Raw genomic sequence first — 25,421 nt, 5'->3', positions numbered from 1 at the left:
CGCTGCCAAGAATTTTCCCAACCTTTTACGTGCGCGCGCCGCCCCCCTAACTCCAGCGCACTTCCACTGCTATTTTCTCAATTCTGTATCTGATGAGAAGATGGTGGCTGGGACGTCAGCGGCTGAAAAAATGAAGCTCCCTCCGTCTCTCGTCATCCTCCTTTCGGCAGGACAACCCTTTGACAGCCGTAAATAGGAAAGAGACTTGGAAGCAAGCTCAGCCAGGAGGAGATCTTGATGTGAACAGACTGTGGACATGCCTTGAATTAAGGAATTTATAAACACAGAGACATCATCACCCCCACAGATCAGTCACAGTAATTGAATAAAGCTCTCTCTCAAGACTGAGCCACTTTTCCTTTGGGACTGCAAGCGTGTGAGAGGCAGAGCGGAGGGGAGTAGTTGTCTTTGCTATACTTTCCATGATGTACTCTGTTGAAAAACGGTGACTTGGGGGGGAAAAAAAGAAGAAAAACTTTAGTTGCCGTGGAAGTTTTGAAAAATAGAGCATAAACGCCATTATTGATCGTACTGAAGTTTTTTGATTGTGCTATATATATATATATATATATATATATATATATATATATATATATATATATATATTTGTTTGTTTTTTGGGAGGGTTGAATAAGAAGATTCGCAAGGTTTGCGTGACTGCAGAAACGGTCTGACATTTGGGAATACATAGATCTTTTTTTTTTTTTTTTTTTTTTTATAACCATCCCTCGCTATTCTTGTCTCCTCCCACTTCTTCACTCACTCTCAGTTACACAGACATTAACCAAGTCTCATTAGTTTGGACCCGGGATCGCTACAGTTGGGAAACGGAGAGGTGAGTCAGGAAAGGACGCGGCTATATTGATGGGAGAAGGCCCTCCTGTTCAAAGGGGCACAGAACACTAGCAGAGGAGTGCAAGAAAAATAAAATAAAACGGTCTTTAATCTTCGGTTTTATTTGCTGCAAAGTCAAAGACTCCTCTTCCAAGCACGGTGTGTGTGTTCTCCAAGTACAACTACGCCTAGTAGTACCTGGGCGCGGTAGTGCTACAGTACAAGAAAGTAAATAAGATTTCAAAAGTAAATATTATCAAACTAGGAAGGAAAAAATGAAGGTGCATGATTATTATTATTTTTTTTTTAAGAAGCCTTAATGTGGATTAAACACAGAGGAAATAAAACGAGTAACATTTGAAATTTAACTTTCTTTTAAAATAAACAATTAATTTACATGAAAGCAGTGTTTGAAGGATATTGTGCAGAAACCAAAGCGGAATATTAAACGTTATTATTCAATATCAAACTTTCAGAAGACATTAATCTTCAAGAAAAAATCGTCAGGGAGCGGGGTGCTTTAAGAAGCAGATATCGATCTGTCACTGTGAGAAGAGACTTTATAAAAATTGAAAGGGGGTGACTATCAAAGGTGATTTTACATTAAAAAAAAAAATTAAACCAAATGGTGGAAGTATTGACGCAATATGAGATAGACCAATAATGCACTGTGCAACAAGAAGACCCTGGAACTCTGTGCTCAAGTACAAGTAGACAGCCTGGGTAAAAAGGAGAGTTTTTGTTTGTTTTTCAAGCTGGGCTGGAATAAGTGCAGGAACCTTTTTAAAATAACTTGTGTGTGAATTTCTGACATGGCCTCCCCACAGCATCAACAGTTGTTGCTCCACAGCACTGAGGTTAGTTGCAATGCCACTGGAGATAGCGTGTCTGTGAAGATCAACAGCAAGCCACAGCTGCATGACCCTGCTAGCAGCAGCAGCAGCAGCAGTGCTGGTGGCGGTGGTGGCAGCAGCTCCAAGCACTGCAAGTACAGCATCTCCTCCAGCTGTAGCTCCGGGGAGTCAGGTGTTCGCAGGGTGGCGACTGCAGGGGCCAGGCGCCCAAAGAAGCTGCCACAGCTTTTTGAGAGGTCCTCGTGGCAGTGGTGGAACCCCAGGTTTGATTCTAACAACCTTGAAGAAGCCTGCTTAGAGAGGTGCTTCCCCCAGACCCAGCGCAGGTTCCGCTATGTGCTTTTTTACTTGGCAGCCGCCTGCCTCCTTTGGAGCATCTACTTCGGGGTCAACGGTGCCAGGTGTGACTGGACTGCCTTTTTGGTCCCCACTCTGGGTTTCCTCGTCTTCTGCATGCTGCTTTTGCTGTTCACCTTCACTCGCTTCTACGCCAGACTGTATGTCTGGGTCTCTTTGTTGCTCTTCATTGTCACTTTTGCCTTGACTTTGTCCCCCCAATTGCAACGTGCTTTTTTCTTGAAAGAGGATGACTTTGACAACAGCACAGGCCTGACTAATGCTGCCTACTCCTGGGAGCCCTGCCTTTCCCCTGTGGGCACTTTCTCCCTGTGCATGGAGGTGCTCCTGTTACTCTATACCATCATGCACTTGCACCTGTACCTCTGTGTCTTGCTAGGGCTGGTCTATTCAGCGCTGTTTGAGGTCCTGGGTTATATTTACTTTGCCAATGACAGTGCAGAGTCCAACCCCCTTTACTGGCTGGCCCCTGCCAAGGCTCTTCTACACATTTGCGCCCATGCCATTGGGATCCACCTGTTCATCATGTCAGAGGTTCGCTCGCGAAGCACCTTCCTTAAGGTGGGCCAGTCCATAATGCATGGAAAGGACCTTGAGGTGGAGAAAGCCCTGAAGGAGCGCATGATCCACTCGGTCATGCCTAGGATGGTAGCAGACGAGCTGATGAAGCAAGGGGATGAAGAGAGTGAGAACTCGGTGAAACGCTACTCCACCTCCAGCCCCAAGAACAAGAAGAAAAAGCCATCCATCCCCAAAGCCCAGATCATCTTCAGGCCTTTCAATATGAAACGGATGGAGCCTGTCAGTATCCTCTTTGCCGATATTGTGGGATTCACCAAGATGAGTGCCAACAAGTCGGCCCATGCCCTGGTGAGCCTCTTGAACGACCTGTTTGGGCGGTTTGACAGACTCTGCGAGATCACCAATTGTGAGAAGATCAGCACGCTGGGTGACTGCTACTACTGTGTGGCGGGCTGCCCAGAACCACGTGCTGACCATGCTTATTGCTGCATTGAGATGGGCCTTGGTATGATCGAGGCCATAGAACAGTTCTGCCAAGAGAAGAAGGAGATGGTAAACATGCGGGTGGGTGTCCACACGGGCACTGTGCTCTGTGGCATCCTGGGCATGAGACGCTTCAAGTTTGACGTCTGGTCCAACGACGTCAACCTAGCCAACCTAATGGAGCAGCTGGGTGTAGCTGGCAAAGTCCACATTTCTGAGGTAACCGCCAGCTTCCTTGATGACCGATACCTGCGAGAGGACGGCAGGGTGATGGAAAGGGTTGGGCAGAGCGTTGTGGCTGACCAGCTGAAAGGTAAGGGGGCAGGGGGAAATAGTAGCACATCCTCAAGCATGTTGTCATTTTTTTGTATAATCTTTTGTATAATCTACATCAGGATGTGAAAGCTGAAAGGAGGAGTGCTTTATGTGTCAGATATTGCAATAGTTACATGACCAAAAGTCTATTGAGGTGTAATACATTGTGAACGTTTAGCATGAGAGTGGGGAGGCCTCCGAAGCTTGTACATTTTTATTTTATGAATTGTGTGTGTTGCTAGAATGTACATTAGCAGTGGGTGATGTGGGGCTCTTAAGGGATAATAGATAGAAATTGATGCAGACTAGCTAAAATGGTATTGATTTACTTGTCAGTCTTTGTAGTAAACCATTAGGAGCTTCAGTTAGATCTCAAGGGACTTATTGAGCCTATCGGAAAACAGCCTCCAGTGCTGATGTGTTTTTGTTTCCACAGTCTGCTTGAGTACTTTTGCTAGAGTACTTTGCATATGTTTGCCAACTAATGTTCTTGGACATTTTGATGTTACATTTGAGTTCTGGGATAAAGTAGAATATTCTTTGTAAACCACAACATTTCACTAAAAAACACATAAGCCTACAGTATACTATGACTAATTCAGTGGGCTTTCCCACCATTCGTTTGACGTCAAATTTATGCTTGTTTTCTTTGAAAAATAATTTGAGCATGAAAGACATTTTTACAGTACAGTTTTGCCATTCTTCTTCTGTTACGGAACCTGCTTTTCACAGCATATTTGAATGTGAATAAGTGTGCTTGTATGAAGATTTGTGTGTATTAACTATTTAAAGTTCTCCAAAAGTGTTTCAGATTTTCCTAAAATGTCAACCATTGTCACATAGGCCTATGTCTGTCAAAATAATGTAGCCAAAGTGTCTGATTTATTGTTTCCTTTATACAGTACTGTATGTGTACAGTTTAAGGTCATTTACTTTTAGAGTAAATATTTTCAAAGTTTTTCCCATGCATTGTACACAAATGTCTGCTGACATTTAGGAAATGAAATAGAATCTAACATTGTAATTTTGACAGCATGCTTGTGCTGTGTGGGTGGGGTGGGGCATAAGATGGGTTTAGGGTAACCTAAGGTAAGTTTCTTCAGTTCTATCTTCAGTTCTATCTCAGAATTTATGATCCTGATTAAATTGTAACTAGAATGTGGTGAAACCAGTGGTGAGCTTACCAAAAATTAAACATTATTTGTATTTAATTATTTATTTATTGTTCTCAGATACAAGGTATTCTTGAATTACCCTGCTACTAATCCTCTCTGTAAAATGTAAATGTCAGTGGGTATACTGTTTTGTGAGTGTTTTGACTTGAAAGGACCATACTTTACTGTTGTCTCTTATCAGAAGACAGACTAAAGTCTGGTACCTGTCAGGCCTTACACATGTGACTTGATGAGATACTTAAACAATTTATGCCAATTGCTTCAGTGCTCCACGTTAGCTTTACAATGAACGATGCCCACTAAAGTTCTTCGTAAGTCATTCATTTCCCAGGCGGATAGAGGCCAATTGTTTTTTACACCATTTTCTCCCCAATTTCAAATGCCCAATTCTTTTTTAAGCCTGGCTCACCACTGCAACCCCCGTGCTGACTCAGGAGAGATGAAGACCTCCCCACTCAAAACGGTGCTCGGCCAATTGTGCGTCGCCCCCCGTGAACTCCCATCCACAGCCGGCAGTGGAATAGTCTGGACCCGAACCTGACCTCCAGGCTATAGGGCGCATCCTGCACTCCACGCGGAGTGCCTTTGCTGGATGCGCCACTCGGGAGTCCCTACCCCTGTATTCTAGTAATATCGATAACCTGTTTAAAAGAATGTCCTTTGCCAGTTTCATCACAATCGGATAAGTGGTTCTTTATATATTTGCAAAATAGAAACCCTCCATATACCCCAAGATTAGTAAATTTCAGAAGGTCCTTTCAAGTTTCATCACAATGGTGGTTTTCCTGGTGAAAAACATGTGTGACATACAGTACTACATGCATTAACCACTCACATTGTAAGCAGTGGGCCAGTAAGTTGACTGAAGTTCTCTGGAGGAATGCTGTATGTTTTATATTGAAAAATACTAGATTCTGTCATTAGGTAACAGTGTGAGGCTTAGCCTAGATCACAAAGATGTTTGGCAGGGTGGTTGAAGCTCAGGGACTGGGAGACAGTTTGACTAAAATATTATAGTTGGAGTCGATAGGACCTACAGTAGTGATTTAAAGATTATGTCTAGGAAGCAATGTGGCCGTATGGAGTAAGTGGTTCAGCAGCAGCTGGTGAATAATCTTATTACACTAACAGTAAACAGTACACAGATTTGCTCTACTGATCTGAGGGATTATGATTACATTGCATATTGTTCAGCTTGTTGCTCTTATAATCTTAGTACTGTAGTTCACTGTCTGTGACAGGAGCAGTGGATGCATGCCATGCTGCCTTGGTTAATCCTGGGCATTTCCCTTTTTGTCCAGCACACATGTTTTAGTACAACAACAGCCTTTTAGGCTTGTACTGTACTTGACTGCATGTCTAAAATGCTGCCAGAACTGCAAATGGCCAAGCTTTAATTGGAAACGATACTGAAAATGAAGATCACAGATGAAGCTTGAAATGCTGCATGAAATAAAAACTTTCACTGTACCCAGTTGGGATGGATTTGAATTAAGAACCCAAGCTTAAGAGATTTATGTTGAGGACACATTCACGCATTCAATGCCTGTTTCTACTTATACAGGTTTTGTGTTTTGGGTAAAATAGAAAGCCCTGCAAAGCGTACAAAAAATAAATACAGATGTATCCAACAAAAGCTTTTACATGTGCAGCTCCCAGGCATGGGAATTGTGTATCTCTGACTTGGAGTTTAATATGTAAAACTGCGAGGATTGGATACAGCTGTACAATCAATGCTTCTTGCTGTGTTACCTGGAGATTGCTGCAAATTCCAGCCAAGCTACTGGTTCAATCTATGATAAAATAGGTTACATAAAGGGAATGATCAAAGATAATGTTCCAAGCTTGTCTATACTCTAGTTCCTCACTGTGGGGGGTGTCAGTGAAGATATGGAATATGGATATACTGTAGGCATACACATCTGCATTCTTTGTTTATCCCTTGGGAAATTAATTTGTATGCATGCTGAGCAGAAAAGGAGAATATGCAAATATGTCACTTTGACATCCTGTGACATGCTACTGGTGTTGCTGAACAAGTTCCAACACCTCTTGAATTAACATGGATTAATGGGGGACTTCTGACCCGCCCTGTTCTGTTGATTCCCGTCATTTCACTTAAAAGAGGCAGCAGGAGGACTCACTACAGTAGTGAGAATCGAACATGGGCCTCAGGCCAATCAAAACCTGTTCTAACACTTGGATAGTAACTGTACTGCCAACTCTGGTCATAAAGTATTCTCATCTGCTTATGTCCAGTCTTTATCAGAAGACATAGTTCCTCTGCAGTAGAGTAAAAGGCATGAAAGATAGCATTCTGCAGCTTTCTTGTTCCTTGTACTCAATAAAATCCTGATTATCGAGCGTTACAATACCTTGGTAGTTAACCTTGGCATTGCGGTACGTGATCAGCCCTGTAATCAGGGCTCTGTTGCCTAAAGTGTGTACTTTTTATTGAACATGCAGTGTTGTACTTTAAACAGTTTGGCAGTGTTGATAACAGCTTTATCAAAGTAAAGAAGAATGTCGTAGAGTGAGGGTGGAGAATTAGCTTAAGTATACAGTAGTGCTATTAACTGAGATGGTGCTATAACAGAGGCTTTTAATGTGAGTGGCAAGTTGTATCATTTTATCCTGAGGCAGTGTCACAGCAGAGTCTTCGTTTGGGTGTATAGTTACTGCAGCCAGGTGTGGCAGACATTTATTAGGAATAAGAGCCCTTGAGTGAAGGTTATTTGTTTATGAACTTAGCTAACTACAAAGTTTGCAGTTTAAAAAACATTGCTGGGATAAGAGATTCCAGTCTTCCTGACCCTCCCCCATATTTCTGATTATTGTTGGAAATCCTTGAGAAATTCTTCTCTATAAAATATTCTAATAACAGGCTGCTGTAGCAGTTCCAGATGACAGAGCAGGGTGCTGCAAAAGTGAAGTGAGCAGCATTGCTGGTGTATTTTTTTATTTTTATTTTTTTTGCTGCAGTGTCACTGCCCCTTGGGTGAGGGTAGTAGGAGACCTGGAGTTAACCCCATTGAGGCTGTCCATTGTGGAATGCACTATGCTTTGTAGTTCAACAGTTTTAACAGCTTTTCTTTTTTTGTAGAATTTAAATTCTAAAGTGTCTAGTTTTGTGTTTCTTTTTTAATAGAAATAACTAGCTGATACATTGACAGAATTGTATTTATTTTAAGTTATCACCCACTGGAATACTGTAAGATGTGTAAATATATCTTGTTTCATGCATATCACGAGGGTCCCGGAGGATCTAATTCAATTGTATTTGTTCATTCGTAACAGTGTACAACTGAACTATTTAAAAATAAAGTGTACTAAAAAGCTTGGGGATTCTTAAGGGTCCTGGTACAGTATGTACACTTTTGTTAATAAGAATTACAGGCCAACAAATACTGCAGAACTAATCTTCAAGTATGTTTTTATGACCATTTATAAATTCTGCTTGTCCAGGTTTTATGAGCTTTCTGAGACTTATTTCAACATTACAATGTGGACTTTTTTTTTTTATGTCAGATAGACCAGTTACCACCCTGTTTGCATTGGATCCATGTTTAAACTGGGGGTTGACTGAGACACAAGGGGAGGGGGTGAAGAAATGGTTTTGCCTCAAGTTCACAGCCACCCACCCTACTGTAGAGGCAATGATAGATTTTTTATCATTTATCATTTTGACAATTATTAATTTTGGAATTTCTGTGGTTTGCATTCTTTTTGCTGTTGTGACTCATGCAGTGAAAATGACGACAGCAGTGTGTGTGCTGCAACAATGAGTCAGTTTCTGCAATGAGATTCCTGCAAAATTCAGAGCACTGTGTGGTGCTCTTAGAAACCTATTGATTGAAAAGGGCTTAATGCTTAATACTGCAGGCTACCCGATTTATCTTCAGATTTTTTTTTTTTTTGGTACAGTCCTGTTTGGTTTTTTGGTATTATTTTCATGTTTAGATTAATTCAATAGTAGATTAAGTCCATAAAGTTGCATACATGTATTTCTTGGAAACTACATACAAACAGGTAGACATACGCACATACAGTACACTCATCTCCAACAAATATTTTGACTTTAAACTTGAGTCACTAATTGGTTTCTGTTTTTCGCATTTCTTCCTCCCTGAAAGTCAGATTCACGAAGAGAATGTCAGACAGCTTCCCCTGTGGACAGACAATAAGTCAAAAGCTAAAAGCAGGGGAGGTGCTGTAAGGTGAGTGGAGATTCCATCACTCCAGTCAAACAGTCAAAATTCTATTGCCTGACGGCCTTGGATAGCTATATTTTTGTAGAACCAGAAGACCGCTATTTAGGGCCCAGTTTCTAACTCTGTGAAAACTAAAATGCTTCCCCACACTAGCATGTGCAGTTTTACTGCTTGTAGAATAGGGGGCACAAGGTCAGCTGATATGTCCCCAGGTCAAACATGGACATGGTTCGAACATAACGAGAACACGATAAGTCCCGGTCTTTGAAACCTAATCCTTAATAATCACGTTATAGTTTTCTCAAAGCAGCACTTATTTCTTACAGCCACAAATACTTGGACAACATAACTTGAGTTAATTTTAGATCTTGTCTGAAATACAGGAAGTAAAGTTGGTGCAGATCATAATGAATTCATGTACACTATTATCTCTGTTATCTCTCTAGTTAAATGAATTGCTTAAAAAAAAAAAAAAAAGCAGTCCAGAGCAAGAATTCCTTTCTATCCTAGTGGAAGACTGTTTACCAGATATCAACCCAGTCCCTGCCGCCCCTTGCCAGGTGCTCCCTGTAAAAGTATGGTTTCTGTAGCTGAGCTGATATTAGTGCCAAGTTTGCATTGTGCTTTCTCTCTTGTGGCTGCTGGCTGACAGGGCAGCCCATACAAGGCAGCAGCTATCAATATGGGAAACTGGCTGGCTGGCCTTCTCCCTGTTGATGCTGTGCAGAATAAACTCCTGCTCTTTTCCCTGCCTGTTTTGGGGCTGCACCAACGAGTTATTCAGGTTCGGACCACCAGGACATGTTACCTCTTGGTACAGTAAAAGCTTGATTACTTGATATTCCATTTTCCAAACCGGACAGTCCCCCAGGTAATTTTTTTTTTTATACATTTTTAAACGCTGAGCTGAAAACCATTTAAATGTGTTGGTTCAGACTTTTTCCAGTTATGAGTTAAATATGATGCCGATAACAATAGATAGTGCAGGTAAGCGATTGTAAACTACTAGAACAAGACATAGGATAAACTGTTTTATAATTATAGATGTTAAAAAATTAACAGATATTGTTTACTTGTTGTATTTATGTCAAAAATGAACAGGTATTGTTTACTTACAAATAATAACGTGGTATTATATTGTGTGCTTGACAGCAGTTTATATATTTGTTTTACAACATATTCATACAAAAATAACATTTTGCATTTGTACTAGTAAAAACACTTCTGTAGAAAAAAATATATAATGTGACGTTAACTTTTATAGGCACTGTCAAACATTACGCTTTATAACTTCTACCTATACTGTACAAAAATGTAGCCTACGCAATGTCAACTACAACAAATTTTGTTGTACACTGGCAAAGCATGACTGATTTTCTAGCATAAAAACACAAATATTGTTTGTAAAATTGAAAAACCGCTGGCTCACTGTAAAATTACTGCAGAAAAGTGGAACTTTTGACTATTAAACATTTTGACATTTTTTTATGTAAATTGAATGTAATTGCAAAAAGAAAATGTCAAAAAAACCCGCTTTAATATAACCTAAACAACTTTGTTGCTTCTTTATTTTAAACTACAGTAAAGACTAGCAGTAAAGAAAGTACTGTACTGCAGCCTGTGCACTGCACAGGGAAAAATAAGCTTGTCTGTGTGTGTGTGTGTGTGTATGTGTGTATATATATATATATATATATATATATATATATATATATATATAATGTACAGACGTGCTCAAATTTGTTGGTACCCCTCCACAAAAAACGAAGAATGCACAATTTTCTCTGAAATAACTTGAAACTGACAAAAGTAATTGACATCCACCATTGTTTATTCCATATTTAATAGAAATCAGACTTTGCTTTTGATTTTTTATTCAACATAATATTGTAAATAATAAAACAAATGAAAATGGCATGGACAAAAATGATGGGGCCGCTAACCTAATATTTTGTTGCACAACCTTTAGAGGCAATCACTGTAATCAAACATTTTCTGTAGCTCTCAATGAGACTTCTGCACCTGTTAACAGGTAGTTTGGCCCACTCTTCCTGAGCAAACTGCTCCAGCTGTCTCAGGCTTGATGGGTGCCTTCTCCAGACTGCTAGTTTCAGCTCTTTCCATAGATGTTTGATAGGATTCAGATCAGGACTCATAGAAGGCCACTTCAGAATAGTCCAGTGTTTTGTTCTTCTCCATTCTTGGGTGCTTTTAGCTGTGTGTTTTGGGTCATTATCCTGTTGGAGGACCCAGACCTGCAACTGAGACAGAGCTTTCTGACACTGGGCAGTACGTTTCGCTCCAGAATGCCTTGATAGTCTTGAGATTTCATTGTGCCTTGCACAGATTCAAGGCACCCTGTGCCAGGCGCAGCAAAGCAGCCCCAAAACATAACCGAGCCTCCTCCATGTTTCACTGTAGGTATGGTGTTCTTTTCTTTGAAAGCTTCATTTTTTCGTCTGTGAACATAGAGCTGATGTGACTTGCCCAAAAGCTCCAGTTTTGACTCATCTGTCCAAAGGACATTCTCCCAGAAGGATTGTGGCTTGTCAATATGCATTTTAGCAAATTCCAGTCTGGCTTTTTTATGTTTTTCTTTCAAAAATGGAGTCCTCCTGGGTCTTCTTCCATGGAGCCCGCTTTCGCTCAAAAAGCAACGGATGGTGCGATCAGAAACTGATGTACCTTCACCTTGGAGTTCAGCTTGTATCTCTTTGGCAGTTATCCTTGGTTCTTTTTCTACCATTTGCACTATCCTTCTGTTCAATCTGGGGTCGATTTTCCTCTTGCGAGGGCGCCCAGGAAGGTTGGCTACAGTTCCATAGACCTTAAACTTCTTAATAATATTTGCAACTGTTGTCACAGGAACATCAAGCTGCTTGGAGATGGTCTTGTAGCCTTTACCTTTACCATGCTTGTCTATTATTTTCTTTCTGATCTCCTCAGACAACTCTCTCCTTTGCTTTCTCTGGTCCATGTTCAGTGTGGTGCACACAATGATACCAAACAGCACAGTGACTACTTTTCTCCATTTAAATAGGCTGAATGACTGATTACAAGATTGGAGACATGTGTGATACTAATTAAAGAAACTAATTAGTTTGAAATATCACTATAATCCAATTATTTATTATCTTTTCTAAGGGGTACCAACAAATGTGTCCAGGCCATTTTAGAATATCTTTGTAGAATAAGCATTAATTCATCTCTTTTCACAGCTTCTTTGCTTTATTCTATGACATACCAAAGGCATGCAAGTATACATGATAAAATAGCTTTTAATTTCATCACTTTTCAGGAGGAATGAAGCATTATTTCAATGAGCTGTAAGGGTACCAACAAATTTGAGCATGTCTGTATATATATATCTTTCCATGGTGTTGCTATTGTAAGAGCGTTAACTTCACAAGCAAAGAATACAAATGCTTCCAGGTAACATTAGCAATTTTTTTTTTTTTTTTTTTAATGAAAGTAAACATTCTCGAATTAACATAAATGTAAATATATATGTATTTTATAGGATATCTACATAATTTATTAATATACAAATTACAATAGGTGTATTTTTATACTCACATTTGTTCTGGGCACCCACCAGAAAATTAAACACTCGACGCATGTACAGTCTATACTCAGTGATTTAGACTGGCGGTTGTTATGCTGCTCAAGTATAAATTTGATAAATTACAATAATATTTTATGTTATTTATTCGGCCGATAAATCACGATTATCGTGATAATGTACAGACGATAATCGATAGCTGAAAATGTCATTGTCGTCCAACCCTATGAAGTACATTGTGTAATAATAACTTAAACCATCAATGTTATTTAGGATTCAACTCACAGTTCTATTCACAGTTCATTGTTAAAATTATCTCTCAGTGTTCTTTCATCATTAGTAAGCGCGCCAAACCAAACATTAAATTCTGTGCTGGAATAAATTCACGCATGTATATCCGTGTACATTATCAGCTAAAATAACAAAAACTGCCGATAACCGATTGTGTTTTTTTTTCCTTCTATCGGTGCCATGCAGATAGGCTACTGATTATCGGTGCACGTCTAGTTGAAACTAATCTGAGGTTCAGAGTGGCAAAGGACCCAACAACTTGTGCTAAAAGATTCTAGTGTATTACCTTTGTCTGTTATACTACCTTGGTGGTCAGGACATGGAGACCATAGAGCAATGGAAAGTATGTGAAAGCTGCCCTATTGTATAGCCACACTCTCGAAACAAAAGTGAAAGATCCCCCAGGGATTACTCTGAAATGTAAACCAAGCCCTAAAGTACATCATTATATTCCACCAAAGCTGCAGTCAGCCGCTGGGTAATTGTGGCAGTGCTGTAGTCTGTTTAGCTTAAATAAACCAGCAGGGCAATTTGGTATGCAGTCTGCTAATTGTGATGTAGGCCTAGATCTGAAACAGTTACGGAAAAGAGAAAAAAACACAGGCTTGCATCCACAGTAAATAACAAATGTTGAAGTTGTCAGTGTAGCTTAGTGCAACCCTACAGCTGGCTACTGCCAAGGAATGGAATAGTTGTGAGTTTAGTCAACAACAACAGAAAAAACTAAATTATCACATGTTGTTCTGTTCCATGTAATGTAGCTGTTTCTAAGTTCATAAAGGTTATGCTTTTGTCCTGTACACATTGCTGTTGAATCGGTTTATATCAGCTTCTTTGCAATTCAAAATTCTGCTACTTGAGTTTTAACAAGAAAAAGAAAGCCTGACCATATAACACCAGTTTTAGCATCTCCACTGGTTACCATAGAATATAGATAAATATAGAATTGACTTTAAGATCTTGCTGCTGACCTTCAAGGCCTTGAATAGCCTCACATCTTACATCAAGGATCTGCTTTACTGCTACATTCCCCAACACAGCTTGCAGTCAGTTAAAAACGATCTCCTTTCTGTGCCAAGAATAAAATTACAAACTATGGGAGATCGCGCCTTTTGCTCTGTGGCCCCTCGTCTCGGGAACTCCCTTCCAAGGTCGATGAGGGACTCGGAGTCTGTATGTATGTTTATGATTAAATCGCGCCTCAAGACACATTTTTATACATTGGCTTACTGCACTGTATAGTTTTTATTGCACTGTTTTATGTATGTTTATGTATTTTTTTATAAAGCGCTTTGGGATTTATTTTAATGAAAGGTGCTATACAAAATATATTATTATTATTATTAATATTATTATTATTATTATTATTATTATTAATTAGAAGAATGTGCCGTTAAAACTTTTTTATTTACCTTTTATTTTGTTTGTGTTTTTAATCTGTTTCTTGACTCTGTTGTTTATACTTTAATATGGAAGATGTTTTTAACCATGCTTCAGATGAAAAGTGGCTGCTCCTGCCTTTATTAGTTTCATTTATTTCTGAATTAAAGCTATGAGTGGTTTCTGTTTTAGGTTTTTATTTTATTAAATTTTTGTGTCTGTGCTCATTTTTAGATGTGTTAAATACCTGAAACAGCGAAGCATTGTACAATTTATAGTTGGCTTTCCTTGAAGGTGGGAACACTTGTATTTAACCTGCTCTGCAGCAGATATCTCCTATTTTACTTGGGGCTGGGAGAGGCAGCATTGTTTGTTTATGAAATGGATCTTGTGTTAAAGGGGTTTCTGGCTGTGATTATCATCTGGATTGGTTGTGCAGTGGAGAGCAGAAGATGTACAATATGCATTGGGACAATGGATAATAAGTGGCTGACTGGAAATGTCCTCATCACACAGTAACTGTTAATTAAGAAGAGAGTAGCAACACCATGAGAGCCCACCTGGGTTCAGTGTAAAAACGCAGACAGCAGCCTTTAATTACATAGTGAATTCTGAGAGAGCGAGAGAGAGATCTAGCCATGAAGCATCTCTATTTCACACCTTGCAGAGCTTGCATCTTGTAGCTTAACAGATGTTTAGTAGTCTTCCTTCCGCTTGGATTCCCAGTGTGGCTAATAATTAGGTGTTTCCGTCAGATCCCTTATCACTGGTACTGTAGAAAAGCAAAGATTCAGCCAGCAGTATACAAGCACCCCCTCACCCTTGATTTATAGCCACAGAACAGAGTGTCTCTTGGGTGTGGAGTGTGGCATCCCTGGTGATTTATTAAACAGGGTGGTGACAAGCACTCTAGATCAAAATGATTTGCTGTTGCTTAATTTACAGGGCCCATTAAAGAGAGTTTGAGTTAAGTATTGCACCAATAAACATGTTTTAAAAATCAGTTATTTCTGCTTATGTGCTAATTCTGCTAATTAAAAAAACATTTTTTGAACAGTAGTGTAAAGGTTAGGGATATATTCTGATATAAAATGGTGTACAGTATATTAGACATATTATGGCATTTTCACAGGTTACATTGACTGTTTTGGGAGGTGTTGTAATTACAAGTTAGTAATATAGTAACAAACATTCTGGTGTGGCTGTGTATTCTTGTTTTTAGATGCCCTTGGTCATTAGCCAAACAAATTGGCTCCGTTTTGCAATATTATAGCTATATATTACAGGATATTTACAGAGTTCTGTAGCTGTAAGGCTCTTAAACGTGAAAGCGGTTAACCAGGTAGAGTGTTTATATAAAAATAAAAACAAAAAATGCAAGGGTGTGAATTTTATATGAAATGTTCTGTTTTTATCTCATTTTTTTAAAAAAATTCATGGGGAGCACTTTGACATCACCAATGGTGGCATTCAGTGTGGGGATTTACATGCGATTTGTAAATACTGGTATATGTAGTCAATACTTTGGCAATAAAGAGTATGTAGATCATATATACAGTAGAACATTTATGTATTAAGACTTACTATTGATCACTTTTTCCCTGTTTTATCCCTTCCCCATCATAGGTCTCCTTCAATCACTCAGCCTAGTAGCTGCATCTGCTGGGAGAAATGGGACTGGAGCAGCTGCCGATTATCCACAGCAGTCATTTGTCGATGCAGACTCAACATACTGGGGTGCTTGTAGATGGAGTAGGTCCCTGTTATCCTTGTGCTCACTGACTCCATGTTGGGGTGCTAGTAGTATACAGTGAAGGTCCTGCTTTACTAAACTAAAAACACCAGGAGAACAGTAAACCAATCCCCTCCCACACACACACACCATGTTGGTACTGTAGAAGTAGTAGGTCCTGTCCTGAGTAGTTATCATCTCAGTTTCCCCATCCTAGAAGAAACAGGGTGCCCATACTATTGACAAAGATGAAGGGGTACTTCAAACCATGCTGGGGTGGATAGAGATTATCCCTAAAGAGCACAGCACATCATTCTGGGTTCTAGTGGAATGAGTAAATTCATCTTATCCTCTCACAGTACAGCAACCCAACATTACCATGGTGGAGTGTGTGAAGGTATCTGTGTTACTCTGGTATACTAACACTCATTGCATGGGTGACCCTAACCTGAGCACGCGTAAGAGTTCAGCCAAACTGAACAAGTTTCAGACAGTCAAGGCTTTCATGGTTCATTTGCGCTAGATGAAAAGTTAAAATATGTAACTGGCACTAGAAAATCAATTGTGTGCTACTAACAGTATGCTACAAAGACCTAATTGCAGCACAAAATGCCAGTAAATGTAATTAATAATTTGATACTGATACTGATTGGTATTTCTAGAAATGTAATTCTAAAAGTAATCTACAGATTACTATATATATTATATATTATATATAATATTGGGAATTGTTTTATAGTTTTTATAATGTACCACAAAAACCTCAAAGTTCTGCTGTTGAGATTGACTTTGGTTAAGTGCAAGTCTGATGTGTTTGGGTTGGGCTGACTCGTCTCCCTGATCTGCGGTAAAACTGACCAGAATAATGTGACTAACCCTGCAGTACATTGGCTAGTACTGGGATAATGGGATGACTGATTGCGGTGACTGATTGGCTAGTGCTGGGGGAATGGGGTGACTGATTGGCTAGTGCTGGGGAAAAAAGGGTGACTGACTGGCTAGTGCTGGGAGAATGGGGTGACTGACTGGCTAGTGCTGGGGGAATGGGGTGACAGGTGGGCAACTGCTTCTGTTGTTGTGCGGCGCAGCAATCTCAAGTTTATTCTCAACACAGCTGAACAGTGTCTCCTCTAGGAGAGAACCTGAAGCCAATATCCCCTTCTGTCCCTGTATCTGTTTACTTAACAAGGATGTTAGGATTTTCATTATACATTATACATAGAGCCCCATGAAATTATTTTTATTTTTTATAATTTTTTTTTTTCACATTTTCATTTTTATTTTGTTTTGTCCGGTACAAATAGTTTTATTTCGTTTTATTACAGATACACATTTAAAAAATAACTCAAATAGATGTATATGAATAAAAACAAAGTATACATCATGTTTTAACTGTATACATATTTTTTTATTAAACATTATTCACTTTTCTTAACATTTTGACATAAACAGACCTAGACAGAGAATAATTTAGCGGCAGTAACGGTAACATACAGTCGGACACTCTTTTTAATTAACTGCCTATTTACAGTAAATACTGCCCTTGCCCTCTATAAAAATACAAATTAAATAAAAATTTAATAGAAAATTATATATATATATATATATATATATATATATATATATATATATATATATATATATATTTATACTGCTCTACTGTTGTGGGGCTGTCATAATAATTGCACATACACCAATCTACCCATTAAAAAAAACCATAGGAATTGTATTTCAGTTCCATTGCACTGAAGCAGGGATCCAGTATACAAGCTTGAGGTTTCTCAGTATTTAAATACTAAGCAAAGCAGATTCATTCATTCATTCAGATTCATTCAAAACCAAAACAGCATTTGCTCCAGTGCAAAGTTTGCACCACTTGAAATAAAACAAAGAATTAGCATACTAATACAAAATACATACAAAACAAGCCATATTTTCCCCAAAAGGAATAAACAGCTACTGATGCTTAACAACGGTATCTATTGACTCCCATTCCATTCCAGCCAACGGTTGCAAAATCTGCACATCATTATTTTGTCACCGTCAACTGCATACAATGTTTGCTTTTATAATGTTTTTTTTTGTTTTATTTCATTTTATATGTTATATTTAATTTTATTTCGTATTTGTGAAAAACGCGGGGATCTAATCATACACATTATATTTTTGGTTCTGGGATTGTTTGTATTCCCTCCAATGAATATTTAGCTGGGACACAACTGTTAAAGCACGTGTGTCACCAAATAGAGAACCCCCAGCTACTACTTGCAGCAGTAAGGTGTTATTTGTGACATCTCCAAGCTCCGTCCTAGCTCCGGAAGTGTTGTCTTATATCTGGTGCAGTTTTTGTTACAATATTTTGTAGAAAAGAAAAAAATAATTGTCTGTCGACCTCCTTTTAATATGTAAACTGCATGTGATCTTATAGCTTCAAAATGCCTGCCTTATAGCAGCACCTACTGTCTATGATTTTTAATGAAAACACCAATGTCCATTTACATGCAGGTACTGAAGTGGATGATCTGGTCTCTCTGTGATAGCAGTATGCAAATTGATATGTTAGGGGTATTCTCTGATGGGACACCCTAGCTCCGCTCTTTAACCTCCAGGTCTCTTTGCTATCTGTTTATTTCCATAAATGGCATAATATCCAACATGTTGTTGGTTTTTTTTTTTGCCAAAAAAAACAATTTCTCTTTAAAAAAAAAAAAAAAAAAAAAAAAGGCTCACTGCCAATAGCGTCGAGTTTATATTTGGAAGAAACAGCATTTTTTTCTGTAACTATCCAAATCAATTCTGTACAGGGGCGACTGTTCAAACAATACCTGCTCTTTGTGTCTCACTTGCTCATTCCCTCGCAGTCTCTCTCTCTCTCTCTCTCTGCAGGCGAGACTGTAGCTCTTATCTTGTACTCCAACAGATATCGGATTGTTAACGCTGTTTAATTAACAGGGTCATGTCACAGGGTCCAGGGCTTATTTGGCTGACCTAGAAACACCTTCTCCTTATTTATTCATTAGATAAAGTTCTTGCCAAGCGAGATCCCAGCCAGCATGCCAATGTTTTTTTTTTAATTTATTTATTTATTTATTTATTTATTTATTTTCAAATGTTTGACAGAGACAAGGCACTGCAATAGGAGTCAATCATCATCCTTGCATAATTTTACAATTTGTTAAAATAAGTCTTTCTTCTCATCATCAGTGTCAGTACCATTTTCGCTGCACCTCTTAACATCATGCAGTTGTTAAGATATCATTTCATCACTTTTGGTCTGTATCTGTTAGAGTGCCCCAGGGAGTGTACCATTCAAGTGGAAACCCACTTAACACAGGGGGTAGATGTACTAAAGTGTTGCGCCTGTCGCAATAGTCGCAAACCAGTTGCAAACGAGTCGGAAGTCTAGGGTGAAATGTACTAAACATGCGCAATGCTGTTAGCGACTTTTTCAGGAATGCTTTGCGGCAGCAGTTTTTCTTTGAGATTCAAGCGTAGATGAATATGTAATTATGGACGTTCCTTTAGGGGGTGTTATTTTAGCGCAATGATTTATATTTAAAATATATCGAGAACTATAAATGCGATTATATTGCATTGTTTTTTTAAACCCGACACCTCCTTATGCGAGGAGCTACTGTATGATTATGAAAAGCTTTTTGGGGGTGAAGGTTGGGGCCCACTATAGAATCTGATGGGATTAAACTCTTTCATTTTATATACATATGTATATAAAAGTATTAAAATAGATAAAAATTAATATGGAACAGAATGCACTGTATAGATGACGTTTACATTTAACACACTTGCATGTATAGACGTTATCCTTCGGGCACCATCTGCTGCAGCAAACCACAGCTCAACTCCCGCTATTTATTTGAACAGTGTCGCACAACTCTCGTAATGTATGCCAGAGATCTCGCTAGAAGACGCAACAAATATTTAAATTAGTATATTGCGTCTCTTTTCATTAACATATTTTCTCTTGGTACACACAACAAAATGTACACTTTGCGAATTGTCGCAACGAAAATGCAAATTGTGGTATGTTTGCGCTGCGACTGGCCCATCTTAGTACATATACCCCATGGTGTCCTGTCTTGCTTTGCTGAAATTGTGAGTAGATGATTTACATTGAGTAACAATAAGGGGTGCATTGAAAATTTTACTATATAATTTGTAATAAAAAAAATGTTTAATTAGTGAAGTACAAAAGAGAAATAAAATGTAGCCTGCCACCTAATACATAGTGGACATGCAATTCAATATTTATGGCAAATTTAAAGTACTTGTATTACATTTCTGTTTTCCCATATCTGAGTGACCACTGGATATTATTACACAGAAATTCAGAAAAATCTATACACAGTGCAAAACTGATGGCTTCACTTACTTTTCAAAGCAACTCAACTTTTGCAGTCGTTGACTATGGGGTGGTTCGATTTGTATTTGTCAATGAAAGCCCTGTAGGTACTTCAGGGATGCTGAGGTAGCATGTATTTTTTTTTGTCATACTCCTTTCTAAGAGTGGTAACTTGCGGACATGATTGGTATCATCACAGTTCAGCGCTATATCGATGTTTTCTGTAGGTGTGGGATGATGCACAAGTCTAACCTGGTTATTAGGATGAATGTGTCTTTAGTAACTCGTTATTTAATGTCCTTACCGTGTTCACTGCACTGCTGGCCTCACTTGCACCATCAGAACAAGCTGTTCATTTAATGTCCTCAATGTTGGTGTAATACATTGTGGGGGAAAGAACTGCCATATTTCAAAGTGGCAGTGTGCTTCGTGTTATTGTTTTTCAGGATTGGGAACTTATTGTAATCTGTTAATCGTGCAGAACAAGAGATGCTTTGAAAGAAATTGATATAATGTAAGTGATTGCTTATATCAGTAATATTAGCATTTAATTCCAAACAGATAGGCACACCCTTTACAACTGGCTGATGGAGAAATGTCACAAATGCATGCTGGGTCATCAGCTTAAATAAGGATCTATAGATACATTTTGGCATGAGGCTGTGCACACCTTGAGGTGGCTTTAGAGGCAGTTGTGGGTAAAGGCAGGAGTCTATTGGCTATGCTAGGTTTAATCAGGTCTTTGTGGTTGTTGGTAATGGATTTCAGATTGTCAGGCTTTGCTTCTTTTACTCTTAAACATTAGTGAGGGGTGAATAATATCAGTGTCTTTGTTGTTACTGGACACTTTCCCCAGCCAGTTCCTCCACCTTCCAGAGCGAGCAATCTGTCCCACAGCCTCAGAGGTATTGACAATGGGAGTCCCTCTGGGAGAAATTTAAAGGTATAATGTGAACCGTCAGACTGCCTGCTCCAGATTGGTACACTGGGGAACAAAGTGACACTCTGGGCTTTCCCGGTGAGACTACTTTTTAATGTGCAGCCCGACTCCCCTAGGATTGCACCTCTGTTAGCAGTGTTTTCCCTACAGTGACTGAGATAATAAGTCCTGAATTAATTACCACTATTGGTAGATGCAGCATAGTCTCTTGTACTTAATGTACAACCCATGTACGCAGATGCTGGCACACAGTGCATACTACTGTGATCACAGAATGCACAACTGATGCAGATGCACACACATGGTAAGTAGTGTGACTTGCATGCAGTGAGCAATGCCATCGTCAATGCACAGTGAGGTCTTCACAGGCAAGCACTCTCAACCAGACTCAAGCATTGCTAAAGTAAGCTGCCACAGTGAAGAATCCACTCAGACAGACATAGACTTATATTATATACAGCTGAGGATCAGACAGTTAGAATATGAGTTTTGTTTACTGTGTGCTGCGACACATGTTTGTTTATAACCTCATCTGTACTATATTGAGTTTCCAGCATTTTGCTGGTCAATACTATTTTAACAGCATTAACTGATGACACATTTCTGTATTTAAAACCATATTTTTACACACACACACACACACACACACACACATATATTGTTTTTAACTAAACTTTAAAAAGGCCTGTGACAGGACAGCGTCACTGGCAAGCTGTTTCAACCAGGAAGGCGACTCAGACACATAAGTTGCTGGTTTAAACGTGCTTTTGCGCACTTTAATTATAAATAATAAAACAAACAAACAAAAGACAGCAACAAAACAACAGCAGCAGGGCGGCCAAAGCAAAATAGTTTAAACAAAAAGACTATATATACAGCGGTTGTAGACTGAGCTGCCGCTTTCATAACATAAAGACAGCAACACAATCTCCCCTACACACCAACATTAATTATCTATATATATATTTACACAGTACACCCAACATTTACCTCCACCTCTCATCAACATTAACTCTAATCCTTTCCAACTAACACCCGTGATCACCCTATTTATACACCTGTGGCTGGAGCCTTAGTTAATAATTTAATCATTTATTCAATTGATGGCTCCTGCCACATTCCCACGTGTTTTGACAGGGAGCAATTTAACCCCCTCCCTGCCAACCCAATATCCCTACACCAACACACACACACGTGCCTCAGCAGGGCTTTTGCCACACTGCCACAAGGCCTAATAAATGTTTTCTTTTGGGGTCTTTTGATGACTGATTTGCAAGCATATACAGTATATCCCAGTGCTGTTCTGACACACTGCCAAACTAGCCTTGCACTCAAAACACACTGACATGGGTCCCTGAGTGACTCATCCAGTTAAAGCACAGCGGCAGGGAGCGCAGGATGAGTAATACAGCTTGGACATTGCCGGTTCGTGTCCAGGCTGTGCAAAGAGTGAACTTTGCTGGGGACTCCAAAGGGGGCGTCACATTGGCTCTGACGCTCCCAGGGGTGGGAAGCAGGGCTGATATCTGTCTTCCGGGATTGGTAGCCCACCCACCTCTGCTCTGGATTGCTCTGTGTAAAAGCGATTCTGACTTTAGGCTTGTGAGATTGGAGGACTCTCACACGCCCTTAGAACGTTGGTGATGTGTGGGGACTCGCTGCGGTGAGGAGAAAAAACATAATTGGGGGGGGGAAATAATAATTGGTCACTCTAAATTAAAAAGAAAAAAAAATGCATGTTGCCATACACTCACACTCACAGGTTGGCACTAAACACTGACATACTGACACTCACAAGCTGTTCACAGTAAAAGCATGCAAGATACTATACAATCACTGATAACCGCTCCAAAATGTAGAATGACACACTTAAATAATAAAATAACACTCAATGTTTAACATTCAGCAGGAGTGAACTGCCCAGTGCATATTAAAACAATGGCATAGACACATTCGATGCACTGATCATGTCTTCTACTAATGCTCCTGTTCTGTATGTGGCACCAGGTCAGTTTGATTTGTCGGATATTTGGAATGGTTGGATATTATATATATATATATATATATATATATATATATATATATATATATATATATATATATATATATATATCTAAGTATTAGCAGTAGCGGTTTCATCTTTTTTAATTCTTTTTTTTTTTTTTTTAAAGGGTTTTATAGTTCCATAGTTGTTTATCTGAAATTAGCATTAGGTGTTTGGTTTTGTATTACCGGTAAATGTAAATTGTGAATAACCATGCCAGGCTCATTCCACACAGGCATATAAACTAAGCAAGTAAAACCCTGATGCTTGGTAAACACACAGTCCACTAGGAGACAAATGAATTCATGCACCGAGACTTACCTGAGACTTACCAAGACACTTTCAGTGAACAACAATAGATGGACTTTAAATTCATGCTTGCAGGCAAACAATGAATAAGCAGTGACTCACTGGCAGCCTTAGACTATGCCACAAGGTACAGGGATACAGAGCCTATTTATACCGCACAGTTGGGAACAGTAGATGCACAGCAGAGTGGGACTGAAACCTGCAAACTCTAGTATCAAGGCTTCCTCTGTGAATACAGAGCCTTTCACCCAGGGATCAAATGTTATTTTTAAATAATCGAGGGACACAGTGTTCCCAGCCCAATGTAATAAAAAAAGAGGCAATCATTGAGAAGTCTTCAGTACAAGTTAGTATTTCAGTTATTTGCTAAATTTGTCATTATTGTTCTATGATGTTCTAAGCACCCCCACCCCCACCCCCTTTTCCTCCATTATCCAGCAGTTAACATAATCTTTATTCTGTTGCTATGGGGATCTTATGCAAACATAGCCCCAGTGCCCAAAGATTACATAAGCCCCCTTGGCAGTTCCAGACAAGAGGTTTTGGCAGCAGTTTACAAGTTTCAGATTACTGGTCTACTTTTATGGGCAGGGCACCCTGTGCCAAGCCAATGGCTCATCCCTGGCAATTCGGGGAAATGCATTTGCAGTCACCTAAGCCAAACCTACAGAGCAGTTGTAGTCTGTAAGCTAGCGTGCCCTATCTTGTGCCAGCCCAGTTGTTTTTCATTGTTCTTGAATGGTGCTAGGTGCCAGGATGACTGCACTGGAAACTTGAGTTTTCTGTTTATCCTCTGAGCAGCTACAGTGTCCAGTCCCGTCCACCCACACGCTGCTCTGTCCTCCTGTGGCGCCCCATCCACCAGAGAAAGACATTTCATAGTCGACCCCAACGTTCATATTCAATTTTGATATCTTGTAACATGAGCCAGAATGGAACTAGAACGCTATACTTGGTTTTCATTTTGCTGCTTTTACTTTTGACAAAATTACAAGAATACATTATGCCTAGTGGGCACTATTTAGAAATTCAAGAGGTAGGAGGAAAAAGTAACATTTTGATAGTGGGCAATTGCAAGGTTTTACAAAAAGGAACATGATATTGCAAAACTAGAAAGAAAGAGGGCAAACGGAACTTGATTCAAAGTCAGGCCTCTTAGCTTTTAACTTGTATTGAATAATTAAAAGTGGCAACCCTGACTAATTAGGATAACGTATTGTTACGGTTAATATGCCTTATGTGCTTTGCGATCCATAGAGAGTCTTTGCGATCCATAGAGAGTCATTGCGATCCATAGAGGGTCTTTGCATAATCTGTTTTTAACATGTGCAGTGCAAATTCATTTTTTCCATTGTCACTTTAAGTTTCAATCTTGTAATATGTTCTTTTATATTAAATTACACATAGAAAATGTGAATGTCCTGAAAAGTATTACTGGAAATATCTCCTTGCAAGGAGTAAAGTTACAGATACATATTTAAACTTACAGATAAATGTTGCTGATATTGCACTTTTCCCTGTTCTCTTTGTTTTCTGTTTGCCCTGGAATAGTTTTGCTTACACAATGTGTGTAAACTGTTTGCAGCTGATTGCACATTTACTGCAGTGTTTGGGTGGCGGCTGATTTTATTTGTATTTGTAATTTTGTGAAACTAAGTTATGAAAATGTTCTTGCATTAGTTCTCTAAAGGTGGTAGAAAACGTTAACCAAATTTCCAGGTCCCCTTGTAAATGTACTGAATTTTTATAATGAAAAAATATATGAATATATTTGAGTACAGGAATGGTTTGTCCCTCGTGTTTGATTTTATTGTACAAGCAATTGCGTTGATATACTGCTATAATACCCCCCTCAGTGAGATATGTTGGTTAGCTCTGGCACCAAAAGAAAAAGGTATTTGGGGGACTAAGCAATGTGGAGTAGTGGTTAGGGCTCTGGACTCTTGACCGGAGGATCGTGGGTTCAGTCCCAGGTGGGGGACACTGCTGCTGTACCCTTGAGCAAGGTACTTTCCCTAGATTGCCCCAGTAAAAACCCAACTGTATAAATGG

The 25,421-nt window shown here is 39.2% G+C and overlaps 1 protein-coding gene across 3 annotated transcripts in view; it reads left to right on the top strand.

The window, feature by feature from the left end:
- Positions 1–614: 614 nt before the first annotated feature.
- The window catches only part of LOC117431652 (adenylate cyclase type 9), a 39,310-nt gene continuing 14,503 nt past the window's right edge, over positions 615–25,421 (top strand). For 2 of the 3 annotated variants that reach the window (XM_058995810.1, XM_058995809.1), the window contains exons 1-2: positions 615–3,363; positions 15,611–15,736. In XM_058995810.1, the coding sequence (XP_058851793.1) occupies positions 1,647–3,363; positions 15,611–15,736 (1,843 nt within the window). In that variant the 5' untranslated portion in view covers positions 615–1,646. The remainder of the gene's footprint in view (positions 3,364–15,610; positions 15,737–25,421) is intronic. The other variant, XM_034052840.3, reaches the window with a different exon arrangement.

This window comes from Acipenser ruthenus, chromosome 22 (genome assembly GCF_902713425.1).
Source record: "Acipenser ruthenus chromosome 22, fAciRut3.2 maternal haplotype, whole genome shotgun sequence".
NCBI classification, from domain to species: domain Eukaryota; kingdom Metazoa; phylum Chordata; class Actinopteri; order Acipenseriformes; family Acipenseridae; genus Acipenser; species Acipenser ruthenus.
The sequence above is the reverse complement of the archived record's forward strand: the minus strand, read 5'-3'. Positions and strand labels throughout refer to the sequence as shown.